The 12,942-nt window shown below is 45.2% G+C and overlaps 1 protein-coding gene across 2 annotated transcripts in view; it reads left to right on the top strand.

The window, feature by feature from the left end:
- The window catches only part of BAZ2A (bromodomain adjacent to zinc finger domain 2A), a 42,368-nt gene that overhangs the window by 18,377 nt on the left and 11,049 nt on the right, over positions 1-12,942 (top strand). For both annotated transcript variants that reach the window (XM_023513696.1, XM_012805549.2), the window contains 13 exons: positions 1,298-1,435; positions 2,994-3,587; positions 4,447-4,632; positions 5,820-6,038; positions 6,511-6,978; positions 7,119-7,179; positions 8,589-8,697; positions 9,487-9,588; positions 9,753-9,963; positions 11,247-11,344; positions 11,662-11,727; positions 11,880-12,113; positions 12,255-12,509. In XM_023513696.1, coding sequence (XP_023369464.1) covers positions 1,300-1,435; positions 2,994-3,587; positions 4,447-4,632; positions 5,820-6,038; positions 6,511-6,978; positions 7,119-7,179; positions 8,589-8,697; positions 9,487-9,588; positions 9,753-9,963; positions 11,247-11,344; positions 11,662-11,727; positions 11,880-12,113; positions 12,255-12,509 — 2,739 coding nt within the window. In that variant the 5' untranslated portion in view covers positions 1,298-1,299. The remainder of the gene's footprint in view (positions 1-1,297; positions 1,436-2,993; positions 3,588-4,446; positions 4,633-5,819; positions 6,039-6,510; positions 6,979-7,118; positions 7,180-8,588; positions 8,698-9,486; positions 9,589-9,752; positions 9,964-11,246; positions 11,345-11,661; positions 11,728-11,879; positions 12,114-12,254; positions 12,510-12,942) is intronic.

The raw sequence follows: 12,942 nt of genomic DNA, 5'->3' as shown, positions 1-12,942 counted from the left end.
CTCGCTTGAGCCCAGGAGTTGGAGGTTGCTGTGAGCTGTAATGCCACAACACTCTACCCAGGGGGATAGCTTGAGGCTCTGTCTCAAAAAAAAAAAGAAAAGAAAAAAGAAACCAATCTGAATTCTTCTGCCTTTTTAAAAAAACAGTAATAAAATCGAAGGAGTTGCTTTCTCTATATCAAGACAGGTTATGTCACTCAAGTATCAAATTAGTATGCACTGATATATCACAAGTTTCTGACTGATATGTCAGACTTTACCAATAATTCTGACTTCTATTTCCTATCTTCCCTCTTCTATTGCTCTATCAAAGCTAAATTTATTCAGATCAAAGGCTCACTTCTCAATTCCTAGTGACATTCAGGAAAGGGTGAATACTATTCATTGAATAATCAGCCATTTCGCTTCACAAATACAAGTTATAAGTAGCTTACTGTTTTCTCTGTGACTCTTTATATTTAAGCCACAAACCCAAACCATTAGGAAGTAACCATTATAGACATAACAGAATAATATTCTTTGGGACACCATCTTGTTTAATCAATTTTTCACTGTTGACATTTTTCTGACCTATGTTCTTGGAGAACATGGTTTTCTTTTCCATAAATAAGGAATAGAAGTATGCTGAGTGATTGAGTTTTGCCATTATGATCACCTTTCTGCAATGTATTCTCTTTTTCAGATCCCTTTACAAATGTAGCTGTGCTATCTTCAGCTGTCTAGGGCTATAGATAGGATAACATAGAAATTATGTTTAGCCCAAGTATAATGACAAAACAAAGTGATGTGTATATCCTGTATGGTTTTCTGCCAACACTCCCATCTCTATAGTTTCTTGTCAGAAGGATGACTTTGAAAACCTCTTATGGACCTGGGGGTGGGACTCTGGCCTTACCTTGAGGATAAAAACTAACGGATGAAGAATGTTAGTTAAATGTTACACCAGAAGGCTAATATCTAGAGGGGTGAACTGGGCTGGGAGTCAAGAGGGCGGAACTTAACACAGAGGGAAGACTCCTCCAGGCTTGTAATTTGGCTTTTCTAATTTGTGGGGGGAGGGCTCTACAAAGCTAGCTTTAAAAGACTTATTTCTATAGGCCTTTGTCTAGGCCAGGAGAGTATTTCCTCCTTCTCTTCTCTCAACCTCTATCCTCCGTCCCAGTACTTTGATACTTAGATAGGAGAAGGGTAAGTAGATGGAGGGGCAGGGGCATTCCCTCTAGAAGATTCCAGATGACATATATAACCTTGTTTTTAACCGCCAGTATTTTTCCTCCCTCTCTCTCCCCTCCTGCAGAAATGGAGGCAAACGACCATTTTAACTTTGCTGGCCTTCCCCCTGCACCTGCTGCCTCAGGACTGAAACCCTCTCCTTCTTCAGGGGAGGGCCTCTACACTAACGGGTCTCCCATGAACTTCCCCCAGCAAGGGAAAAGTGAGTGTGAGGGCCACAGGGCCTGGGGATGGAATGGGCCTCATTGCTCAAGAGCAAGTTAATGGGAGGAGATTGGGCTCCACTTTGGGCTGGCTACCCCACAACAACTCTCTTTCCTGCCAGGTGGGGAGGGAGGAAGTGAATGCACAGAAATCTAGCTGGAGAGAAATCAATTTTCTAAGAACAAATTTTAGGGAGTTATGGTTATAGAAACCACACTTTTAGTTTTAAAGTCAAAAGTGGTTAGAAAAACACACCGGCTTTTTCATCGTGGCCTGCTCTTCTGTCAGCCTTGTCTCCTAGCTACTGCCAGAGTAGTGAGGTGGCTTCTGCTGCTGATAACCAGGTTGGACCCTTATGAGAGAGATAAAGGACCAGCCCTCTGAGAAGCTTTTTTTAGAGGTTAGAGAAACTGCACTGGGCTAGAACTGGGGGTAGGGAGTTGGATGAAGGTTGGGATGTGTTTGCCTTTTAGATTGTGCATCAAAGAAAGGCAGATGCAAGAAGTAGCAGTGCTAATTGCTGTACTTGGTTAGAAGGGAGGGACAAGGAAGGATTCAGTTCTTAGCTAGTTCTCCAGAGAGAAATTCGTAATTTCAGATGGAAGCCTTACTGCTAGGATCAGCTCTTTTCCTGGATTTGGCTTATTAGTTAACCTATACCATGACTCTGCCAAGTACCTCTCTAATCTTGCTTGAGTTTCGGGTCCTTTATGCTTAGAAGCACCAAGAAGTCCACATCCTTCCCTCCTTTCTTGCAGTAGAAAAGTACTGCCACTTTTCCCTCCTATCCTCTCCAAGGGAGTTCCAGATGGACAAAAGCCCTTTTATTTCATGGTGTACCCTCCCACACACACACAAACATACAAGCTTCCTTAGTACCTTGGTTCCTTTTGATTGTCCTCCACCCCAGAGGTTGCCATTGGGGTTAAGAGCTGAATTCTGCAGCCTTGGTCATGCAGAGGTTTTCCCCCTTGCATGTGACCCTTCAGTGCCTTTGGGGAGGGGCTAAACCCAGCCTTCTGAGCTGGGATCTTGTTGCTGTGGTGACTGCAAATTCTATTTTTAGCCCAGCACAAAGTGCTGGATCTGCATGTGCCAGTGAGGTGGAGGCTGTCCCTTCTGGTCTACTGTAGGGCCAAATAGGCACTGGGGAAAGGAGAGGGGGCTTGCAGAATTTAGGCATGCCCCTCTCAGAGAAAAAGTCTCCTAAGGAATGAGAGTAGAGAAGAATGTGAGTAGGAAGTCTGCAAACAGCTTCATTTAATTAAAAAAAAAAAAAAAGCCAGCAGCAGCAGCCAGCTCTTTGTTGGTGGCTCCCATGGTAGGCCTAGAGAGCTCCCCATCCCTCTACTCAGTGGCCTCTGCAGCATTTGCTTACACCCAGGAGTATCTGAGTTTGGTGTTCCCCAGAGACCCAAAAGTTATATATAGTGGAGGGGGAATTCCCTTCCTTTTCTCCTTCCCTTTTTCTAGTCAGGCTATTGCTTTGAGGTTCTTTTGGTAGAGTTACTTACATATATATCTATAATTGATCTTTTTCTTTCCTTCTCTGCCAGGTTTGAATGGGGATGTGAATGTTAATGGCTTATCTACTGTATCTCACACTACTACTTCAGGGATTTTGAACTCTGCTCCCCACTCCTCCAGCACCTCACACCTCCATCACCCCAACGTGGCCTACGACTGTCTCTGGAACTACTCACAGTACCCATCTGCCAATTCTGGTGGCAACCTCAAGGACCCATCCCTTCTCTCCCAGTTCTCGGGGGGACAGTACCCACTCAACGGCATCCTTGGGGGCAGCCGACAACCTTCATCCCCAAGTCACAACACTAACCTTCGAGTTGGGAGCCAAGAGTTCTGGGCCAATGGTACCCAGAGTCCCATGGGGCTTAACTTTGATTCACAAGAACTGTATGATTCTTTCCCTGACCAGAATTTTGAGGTGATGCCCAATGGACCCTCTAGTTTTTTCACCTCTCCACAGACTTCTCCTATGTTGGGATCTAGCATTCAAACCTTTGCACCCTCCCAGGAGGTAGGCAGTGGTATCCATCCTGATGAAACAGCAGAAAAGGAGATGACTTCAGTTGTGGCAGAGAATGGCACTGGCTTGGTTGGCAGCTTGGAGCTGGAGGAAGAACAGCCAGGTATAAATGGGTCTATGAGCTGGGGGGGAGAGGGAAAATGGGGCTATGGGGGGACAGTGGTTTTTTGAGGTGAGGAAACTTAAACCTTTCCAGCTCTCTGCAGTGGAGGCTGATTTTCATGTTGGTGATTAACAGAGACAAATGGCTGGTGTTTTTGTGACAGCAGCACCAGCTCGAGAGTGGGAGTACAAATTATTTCAGGCTCATGCAGAGCTGCTGGCCTGGAGAGGGCAGGTGGGCGATCCCAAAACAGCGCCAACAGACATGCTGCATCAAGAAGGGTTTCTTCCAAAATATGTGAAAGGGTTAGGGCATGAGCAGCGGCATTGACACTGTTTTCAATGACTATGGCAGGGTCAGACTGGCTGCTAAAGTGGGTTAAGCCCTACTAGTGATTGACATAAGGAGGGATGGAAACAGACAAAGCATACCATTGCTGATTACTCAGTTTCCTTTCTTTTTTGTTGTTGTTAACATTGTGAATGTGACAACTCCTTGTCTTTTCCCTAAAGGTAGATAAACTTAGCTTGCAATTGATTCCTGATAAAAGGGTAACTATCACCCCATAAAATTGCTGGATGCCTTCTGTGTTCCCGTTGGATAGGGGAGACATCTGAGAACATGATAGTGTTCTTGTCTCAAACCCTATTCTTCTTTCCCTGCCCTAGGGATTGATTTTGCAAGCACTCTCTGCTCTCTTTCTTGATGTAATCAGTTTCTAGCGTAGAACTGCCATCATGGTAGCAATAAATGTTGAATGAGTGCACATCCTTCTAGCAAGGATTGATTACCTACTATAGCTTAGTGAATCATTTGAAGGCACTGAATTTGACTTTTGCTTTCTCCTGGAATTTTCTAGAACTAAAGATGTGTGGCTACAATGGCTCTGTCCCCTCTGTGGAATCATTACACCAGGAAGTCTCAGTTCTGGTTCCTGACCCCACAGTGAGTTGTTTAGATGATCCTTCACATCTTCCTGATCAACTGGAAGACACTCCAATCCTCAGTGAAGATTCGTTGGAGCCCTTCAACTCTCTGGCACCAGGTGGGCTAATAGGCTGGCTCCCTTCCACTTATCCATGTGGAGGGGAGCCAGCTTCTACTACCTAAAACAGATAGAAAAATAGGCAAAGTATCAGGGAATCTGGGCCAGTGGGCCTCCAGATAGATAATCCTGTGATAGGCCGTAGGTACATGCCACTGGCCTGGCTGGGCCAGCTAAACTCTGAGCTGAATTGGTTCATTTCCCAGGTTCTCACTTAGTATTCCTTTTGGCCAAGAGTACTGGATAGTAACAATTCACTGGATAGGATTTATTACCACACAGTTGGGCTATTTGGGTTCTAACTAATTAGAAAGAAAATATTGGCCAGTGAATAGTTACTTTTTACCCCTCTGAAGTATAATAAGAAAGGCCAGTTTTGGACCAGGCATGGTGGCTCACATCTGAAATCCTACCATTCTGGGAGGCTATGGCAGGAGTCTAATACTAGCCTCAATAAGAGTGAGGTCCGACTCTACTAAAAGTAGAAAAATTAGGGGCAGTACCTGTGGCTCAGTGAGTAGAGTGCCAGTCTCATATACCAAGGGTGGCGAGTTCAAACCTGGCCCCAGCCAAACTGCAACAAAAAATAGCTGGGCATTGTGGCAGGCACCTATAGTCCCAGCTACTTGGGAGGCTGAGGCAAGAGAATCACCTAAGCCCAAGAGCTGGAGGTTGTTATGAGCTGTGATACCATGGCACTCTACCAAGGGTGACAAAGTAAGACTGTCTCTAAGAAAAAAGAGAAGGAAAAATTAGCTGGGCATCATGGCAGGTGCCTATAATCATAGCTAGTCAGGAGGCTGAGGTAGGAGGATCACTTGAACTCAGGAGTTTGAGACTGCTGTGAGTTATGATACCATGGTACTCTAGTCTGGGCAACAGAGTGAGACTCTGTCTCAAAAAATTTTGAATTTTATAATAAATGCTAGAACTTGGCATAGGTCTCTGGGTAGATACACAGTTAATGCCTTTTCCTTCATTTTCACCTCAAACTTTTATGATTCCTAAAGTCTGATGACTTGACTTTTTCAGGGAGAGAGCTGTATATTTTCCCTAATCTAGTATTAGAAAGAATGTTCACACTGTGGGAACTAGAATTGGATATTTTCAGATCAATATTTCTTAAATCTAGCTTTCCCGTTTTTCCTCATTATTCTACTCTCTGATTTTTCCACCCCCATGAACAGAGCCAGTGAGTGGAGGACTTTATGGTATAGATGACACAGAGCTGATGGGTGCAGAGGACAAGTTGCCTCTTGAGGACAACCCTGTGATCTCTGCTCTCGATTGCCCTTCCCTCAATAATGCTACTGCCTTCAGTCTCCTGGCAGATGATAGTCAAACATCAGCCTCTATCTTTGCCAGTCCCACCTCTCCCCCTGTCCTAGGGGAATCTGTCCTACAAGGTAAGTGAGAAGAAGTAGGACAAAGAAAGTCCTTGACCTGAGAAAAGGTGAGAGACTAGGTTCCATAGTTAGAGCCATAGGGCTGGGAACTCTGTAAGTACTGTATTGGTAGCTAAGGGGGTTATGGGAGAATTTATGATGAGACTAAAAAAGGCACAGGCTTATTGCACTGTGACCTATACCCTCTGCATTAAAGAACTTGTGACATTGTCGTTGTTAGGGGAAAAGAGGCTAGAGGCCTTAATGGCTCTAGGTAAAAAAGTATTTCTTTACACAGTGACAGCAGCAGCAGCTTTGCCCTTTAACCTTCTTGAATGGTTGAGAGGAAAGCCAAAAGCTACTTCTTTTCCCAACCCTAGAGAAAAGCCCTTCTAGCAACCTTGTTTAGCTTAGTCCAGGTTTGACTGAGTAGATTCCCTTGTTTTACATAATGTCATTTTTCCTTTACCCATCCTGTCTGTTTGGATTCTAGATAACAGCTTTGACCTGAATAATGGTAGTGATGCTGAACAGGAAGAAATGGAGACTCAGGCTTCGGAATTCCCACCCCCTCTAACCCAGTCTGCTCCTAATCAGTCATCCACTCTTCAGCTACGTCCAGCAGCCTCACCAGCAGTCTTGCCAACAGACTCGCCAGCAATTTCCTTGGCAGTTTCTCCAGCAGCCTCCCCAGAAATCTCTCCAGCAGTATCTCCAGCAGTTTCTATAGTTGTCTCTCCAGCAGTCTTCCCAGTGGTCTCTCCCACTTCCTCAGCAGTTATCCCAGCAGTCTCCTCAGAAGTCTCCTTGATGGCTCCAGTGACCTCCCCAAAATCTGTAACTTCCCCGGCAGCTCCCTTCCCAATAGCCTCCCCGACAAATAATGATGTCAAGAGCTTCTCTGAAACCACTGCTGACCTGGAAGAGATCACTAGAGAAGGAGTCACTACTTCTAGTAGTAGTGAGTATCCAGGTTCTGTTCTGTCTCTGTGTGGTTCCAAGGAAGTTTCTGTCCCATGTTGCTTTTTGCCCTTCCCTACTAGCCTATTTTAATGTTTTGCTTGAACTCTTAACTTGGGTGTCCTCTATCTTTGTCCTAAGGTGATGTCCTGAGGAGACGTATTGCTACCCCAGAAGAAGTTCTCCTTCCCCTCCAACATGGGTAAATGCTCTAGTTTGCTATATATATGCATTGACCTTGACAAGTTCAATGCATAACTCTATGATAAAGGGAACTCTTCTTCCTCTCAGATAGGGAAGAAATGGGCTAGGCAAGAGTAAATTACATGATAGTTATCTGTAGTATTAATGTTTCTTAGCATGAGATTCGTAGGTTTACTTTCTTCTCTTGGGGTCTGTCTTCCCTCACCTGTTCTTTCCTCAGCTTATGATTCAGTTTTGCTCAAGGAGCACCAGCTATTATCTTTTCCAAACAATTGGGCTCATATCCAGACTAGCTGACTTGTCCTATTTCTCTGGAGAAGGGATAGGTAGCAATGAATGGGGAGTGGCTTAGCACCTATGAATTGGAGGCATGGTGGTGGTGTTTTAAAGCTCTTTGGAGAGATAAGAGCAGGAATAGTACATGACTAGAATGAACAAGTCAGTTGACACCAATCCCTTCCTGGATCTTCCCCACTCCTATCCCTCAAGGCTGCTTGTAGTCACCAAGTCTGAGTACTGCTTGAAGTTTTGAGAGAAAGGCTTGGAGGTCTTCCATCTGTAATCCAGCATTTTGGGAGACAATGGGGGAGGACCACTTGAGGCCATGAGTTTCAAGACTGGGCAGCATACTGAGACCCCATCTCTACAAAAATAATATGTAGGGTGATGCCTGTGGCTCAGTGAGTAGGGTGCTGGCCCCATATACCAAGGGTGGTGGGTTCGAACCCGGCCCTGGCCAAACTGCAACAAAAAAATAGCTGGGCACTGTGGTGGGTGCCTGTAGTTCCAGCTACTCAGGAGGCTGAGGCAAGAGAATCGCTTAAGAACAAGAGCGGGAGGTTGCTGTGAGCTATGATGCCACAGCACTCTACCGAAGATGACAAAGTGAGATCTGTCTCTAAAAAATAATAATATGTAAAGTTTTGAGAAAAAGATTAAGGGTTAGTCTTAGAATAATGTTGCACAGAACACAAGAGTTCCTCACTAAATGTTGGCTTATTGAGTCATTTCAGGGAGTTAGCAACAAATTTACTCTTCTGCGCTTCCGTACCCTCTGCCTTTATTCCCTAAGGTTTTTATCCTCTTTACTGGAAACTTTCCTGAATGGCATTAGGGAAGGGTTTCTGGCTGTTGATCTCAATGACTTTGTAAAAAGGAAGGATAGATGCCTTTCTGGGCTTGTGCAGTTTGGTGTATTATCCTTCTGAGGGCCTTAAGGTATTTACTGCCTTGGAGCTCAAGTCTAGCCTTTTAGCCAAGCTTATCTCTCATGCTGCTTTTGCATCTACATGCAGTTTAGAGAGAAAAATGTGGGAGGTTCATCTGCTCAGTGGGCTTGGTTCCTGGGTGGCATGGGAGTGGGTAGGGGTGTGACCTGGTGGTAGGGGCCTTGTGCTTCTTTGACAGGTGGAGGAGAGAGGTGCGCATCAAGAAGGGTAGCCACCGATGGCAAGGGGAGACCTGGTATTATGGCCCCTGTGGGAAGAGGATGAAACAGTTTCCAGAAGTGATCAAGGTAATGTAGCTTTGATGGGGTTTTCTTTTTTTTAATTGCAATCCCTTTCTGACTAATCATAGGTTTTTTTTAAAGAAAGCACAGGCCGGCTGGGCACCTGTGGCTCAAGTGGCTAAGGCACCAGCCACATATACCTAAGGTGGCGGGTTCGAATCCAGCCCGGGCCCGCCAAAACAACAATGACGGTGGCAACCAAAAAACAGCTGGGTGTTGTAGCGGGCACCTGTGGTCCCAGCTACTTAGGAGGTGGAGGCAGGAGACTCGCTTAAGCCCAGGAGTTGGAGGTTTCTGTGAGCTGTGATGCCACGGCACTCTATCCAGGGGGATAGCTTGAGGCTCTGTCTCAAAAAAAAAGAAAGAAAAAGAAAGCACAGGCCAGGTAGTGACTTGTGTCTGTAATTCTAATACTTTGGGAGTCTGAGGAGGGGGTTTGAGACCAGCCTGAGCAACATAGCAATTGTCTATCTCTACCCAAAAACTAGAAAAATCAGCTGGATAAGATGGCATGAGCCTATAGTTGCAGCTACTCTGGAGGCTGACACAAAAAGATTGCTTGAGCCCAAAAGTTTGAAGTTCTAGTGAGCTATGGTGATGCCACTGTACTCTAGTCTAAACAACACAGTGAGATCCTGTCTCCAAAAAAAAAAAAGGAAACATAGACTTCTTTCTTGGGCTCAGTGGCAGCAGGCTGGCATTGTCTACTCTGGAACCTGTTCTGACTGTGACATTGCTGGCCAAAGATGTACTAGGTCTCTGACTTCATATGTCACTTTGTTTTCCTCCTCTTAGTATCTGAGCCGCAACGTGGTACACAGTGTCCGCCGTGAGCACTTCAGCTTCAGTCCCCGGATGCCTGTTGGAGATTTCTTTGAGGAGAGAGATACACCAGAGGTGCAGACCCCAGGGTTAAATATGCTTTTGTCTCTGGGAAAGAGTTGATAGACGAGCTGCAGTTTCATGGGTTTAAGGGTTCTGGGGCATTGAGTGGCTAGGAGAGCCTGGTGGCATGGCACCAAGTCCTTTGCATTGTAACAGTATCTTCCTCATCACCTTAGGGCTTGCAGTGGGTACAGCTCTCAGTAGAGGAAATCCCATCCAGGATTCAAGCAATTACTGGCAAACGGGGCCGACCTCGAAACACTGAGAAGGCAAAGACCAAGGAAGTCCCCAAGGTGAAACGGGGCCGAGGTCGGCCACCCAAAGTCAAAATCACTGAACTATTGAATAAGACAGAAAACCGCGTCCTAAAGAAACTAGAGGCCCAAGGTACAGTGCTGTTTTTTACTTTGGGGTTTTTGCTCCTTTCATGGGATATCTGAAATGTTGCTTAATTTATGCTAATACCTGGGTTTCCCAGGAGTGTGACTGACATTATTTGGAAAGAATGAATCTGAATCGACTTCTCCCTGGAATGCAACATCAGGGTTCCTGCACTTTTCCAGTCAGTCTCTCCCTTGAGTTGCCTTTACTAGTGAAGCCTTGGGCCATCTCCAGATAAGGTTACATAGCCTAGAAGAAAGGATTTTCATGCCCTTTCCTCCATCTGTCAGCTCCTTATTTACTGTAATAGTTTCAGTTATACATTGTTAAGTTGGTCATAACCCCTGTCATGAATATTTATAATTTGCCTCTGAATTCAAAAGATGATTGGCATTGTTTTAGTGGAATACACAGGTGGGAAATGTCTGCATTTTTCAGTACATTTCTCAGTGTTTACTCTGGTTTAGTGTGAAGAATGTGAAAAATTGAGTCCTCCAATTCTAATTCAGAGTTCCAGCTCTGCATGTTCTGATTATATATCTAGAATAGGTCTCATATTTGAAGTGGTAGGTCTGCCCATTATACCTGTCTCACTTAGAGGGTTGCTATGTAGACGTTTGGTATTTCTGTACTAGAAACAAAAGAATAGATACTGTCACGTCAGACATGAATTATGAAATACTCTATTGTTTGCAGAATTATACTTCAGTATTTAGCCTTCTAGGAAGGAAGAAATTCAGATCTTTTAGTGGAGCGAGACATGGACCTGAGCATGAGCAGTAACTATGGCAGTGTTGATCTGACTCTTTTGAGGTGTTTGCTATGTGGGCCCTTTCTTTGGCACTCTTAAGTTAATCAATGCTTCCAGCTACTACCCTCTTTCCCCAGCAGTTTGGCTTTCTGTTTTTCTCTGCTCTGCTCTAAAATCAGTCTGGGTTGCTGTCCTTGTCAGGTAGCCTGGGTGACAGGCTACAAGGCTACTTTGCCATTATGGCCTCTTTTCTATCAGCAGGACCCCTTCTAAAGCAGTCCGATTGGAGCCAGGGGCTGGTGCTTCTGGGCAGGAGATGTCATTTGAGTTCTTTGTGCCACCCCCATAGCAGGTGCCTCTCCTACATTTTTTTCCCCAACATTTTATTGTGTATACTTTAAAAAAAAAAAAAAAACTACTCTAGATTTCTTCAGGGAGCTGCTTGGGAGGCCAGCTTTGTGACAGGCATGTGCTGCTCTGATAGCCAGAGATCCATCTTCCTGCCTCACCTATTTTGTTTTTCTTTGTGCTCTCACAGAAGCAGTGAATGAAGAGGATAAAGCAAAGATAAGTAAAAGCAAGAAGAAGAGGCAGAAGGTACAACGGGGAGAATGTCAGACCACTACTCAAGGGCAGGTAAGGGACGTGAGAAATTCCACAGTGGGTTAACTTTTCCTTCAACCTTTTATCTTTTCTTTAATCTCCTACATCTGCCACCCCATATGTAGCAACACACCTTCAGTCATTACCCTGAAATTTCTTGGGCTTGATTTAGAGAATTGGGCTTTTTTAAGAATAATGTGGTATCTCTAGGGTGAGAGAATCAATCCATTGCCAACCCCTCATCCCATCTCTCACCTCTCCTTCCTAGCACCTTTGAATTTTTAAATCCTAGTCCAAGCAGAGATGCTTTCAGAGTTTTGAGGATAAATGACTTCCCTTCTGGTTTATAGGCCAGAAACAAGCGGAAACAAGATACCAAGAGCCCAAAGCAGAAAGAAGCTAAGAAGAAATCCAAGGTAAGCACCAAACAGATGTTGTGAGATGTGGGTGTCATTGTCATTTTATAGTTAGGTTTCTGAGCTCTGAGTTTGGGAGTGACTGGGACCAGAGAAGGGTGGTGACTGGTATTTTATGGCATTCATGATTCCTCTTTCCCTTGGGTGGGTAGGCCGAGAAGGAAAAGGTAAAGACAAGGCAGGAAAAACTGAAGGAAAAGGTGAAGAGGGAAAAGAAGGAGAAGGTAAAAATGAAGGAAAAGGAAGAGGGGACCAAAGCCAAGCCAGCCTGTAAAGCAGATAAGACCCTGGCCACACAGAGGCGCTTGGAGGAAAGACAGAAGCAACAGATGATCTTGGAAGAGATGAAGAAGCCCACAGAGGATATGTGTCTGGCTGACCACCAGGTAGTGAGGGGAGGATAGCACCTCCTGGGTCATGGAGGGCCCAGGTGTGAAGACGTTTCTGTTGAGAGAAGAAACACAGACAACCAGGCTGTTATTTTCTGGTATGTTTAACAGAACCCCTTACAACTTTTCTCTCTCCAGCCCCTGCCTGACTTCTCACGCATCCCAGGTCTGACATTGCCCAGTGCGGCCTTCTCAGACTGCTTGATCATCGTGGAGTTCCTGCATAGCTTTGGCAAGGTGCTGGGCTTTGATCCTGCCAAAGATGTGCCTAGCTTGGGAGTCCTACAGGAGGGACTCTTATGTCAAGGCGACAGTTTGGGCGAGGTGCAAGACCTTCTGGTGCGGCTCCTGAAGGCTGCACTCTGTGACCCTGGCTTGCCTTCCTACTGTCAGGTGAGCTTCCTTCCCAGGCAGGTAGGGAGGGCTGGGGCCCATTGCTCTCAGTTTTGCTTTGTCTTTAAAAACACTTAGAAGTGGGCAGCACCTGTGGCTAAGTGAGTAGGGCACCAGTACCATATACTGAGGGTGGCGGGTTCAAACCCTGCCCCGGCCAAACTGCAACAAAAAATAGCCAGGCACTGTGGTGTGCGCCTGTAGTCCCAGCTACTCGGGAGACTGAGGTAAGAGAATTGCCTAAGCCCAGGAGCTAGATGTTGCTGTGAGCTGTGATGCCATGGCACTCTACCAAGGGCGATAAAGTAAACTCTGTCTCTAAAAAAGAAGAAAAACACTTTCTGATGTGTTAGGATAAGTGAAGGAGACCCAGATTCTTCTTTTTATTTTCTTGATGTTTTTCCTTGTTTCTTTCTTTCTTTTTTTTTTTTTT

Source organism: Otolemur garnettii, unplaced genomic scaffold, assembly GCF_000181295.1.
Source record: "Otolemur garnettii isolate 467f Iridium unplaced genomic scaffold, OtoGar3 scaffold00043, whole genome shotgun sequence".
In the NCBI taxonomy this organism is placed as follows: domain Eukaryota; kingdom Metazoa; phylum Chordata; class Mammalia; order Primates; family Galagidae; genus Otolemur; species Otolemur garnettii.
This window is presented reverse-complemented; position numbering and strand designations above follow the sequence as displayed.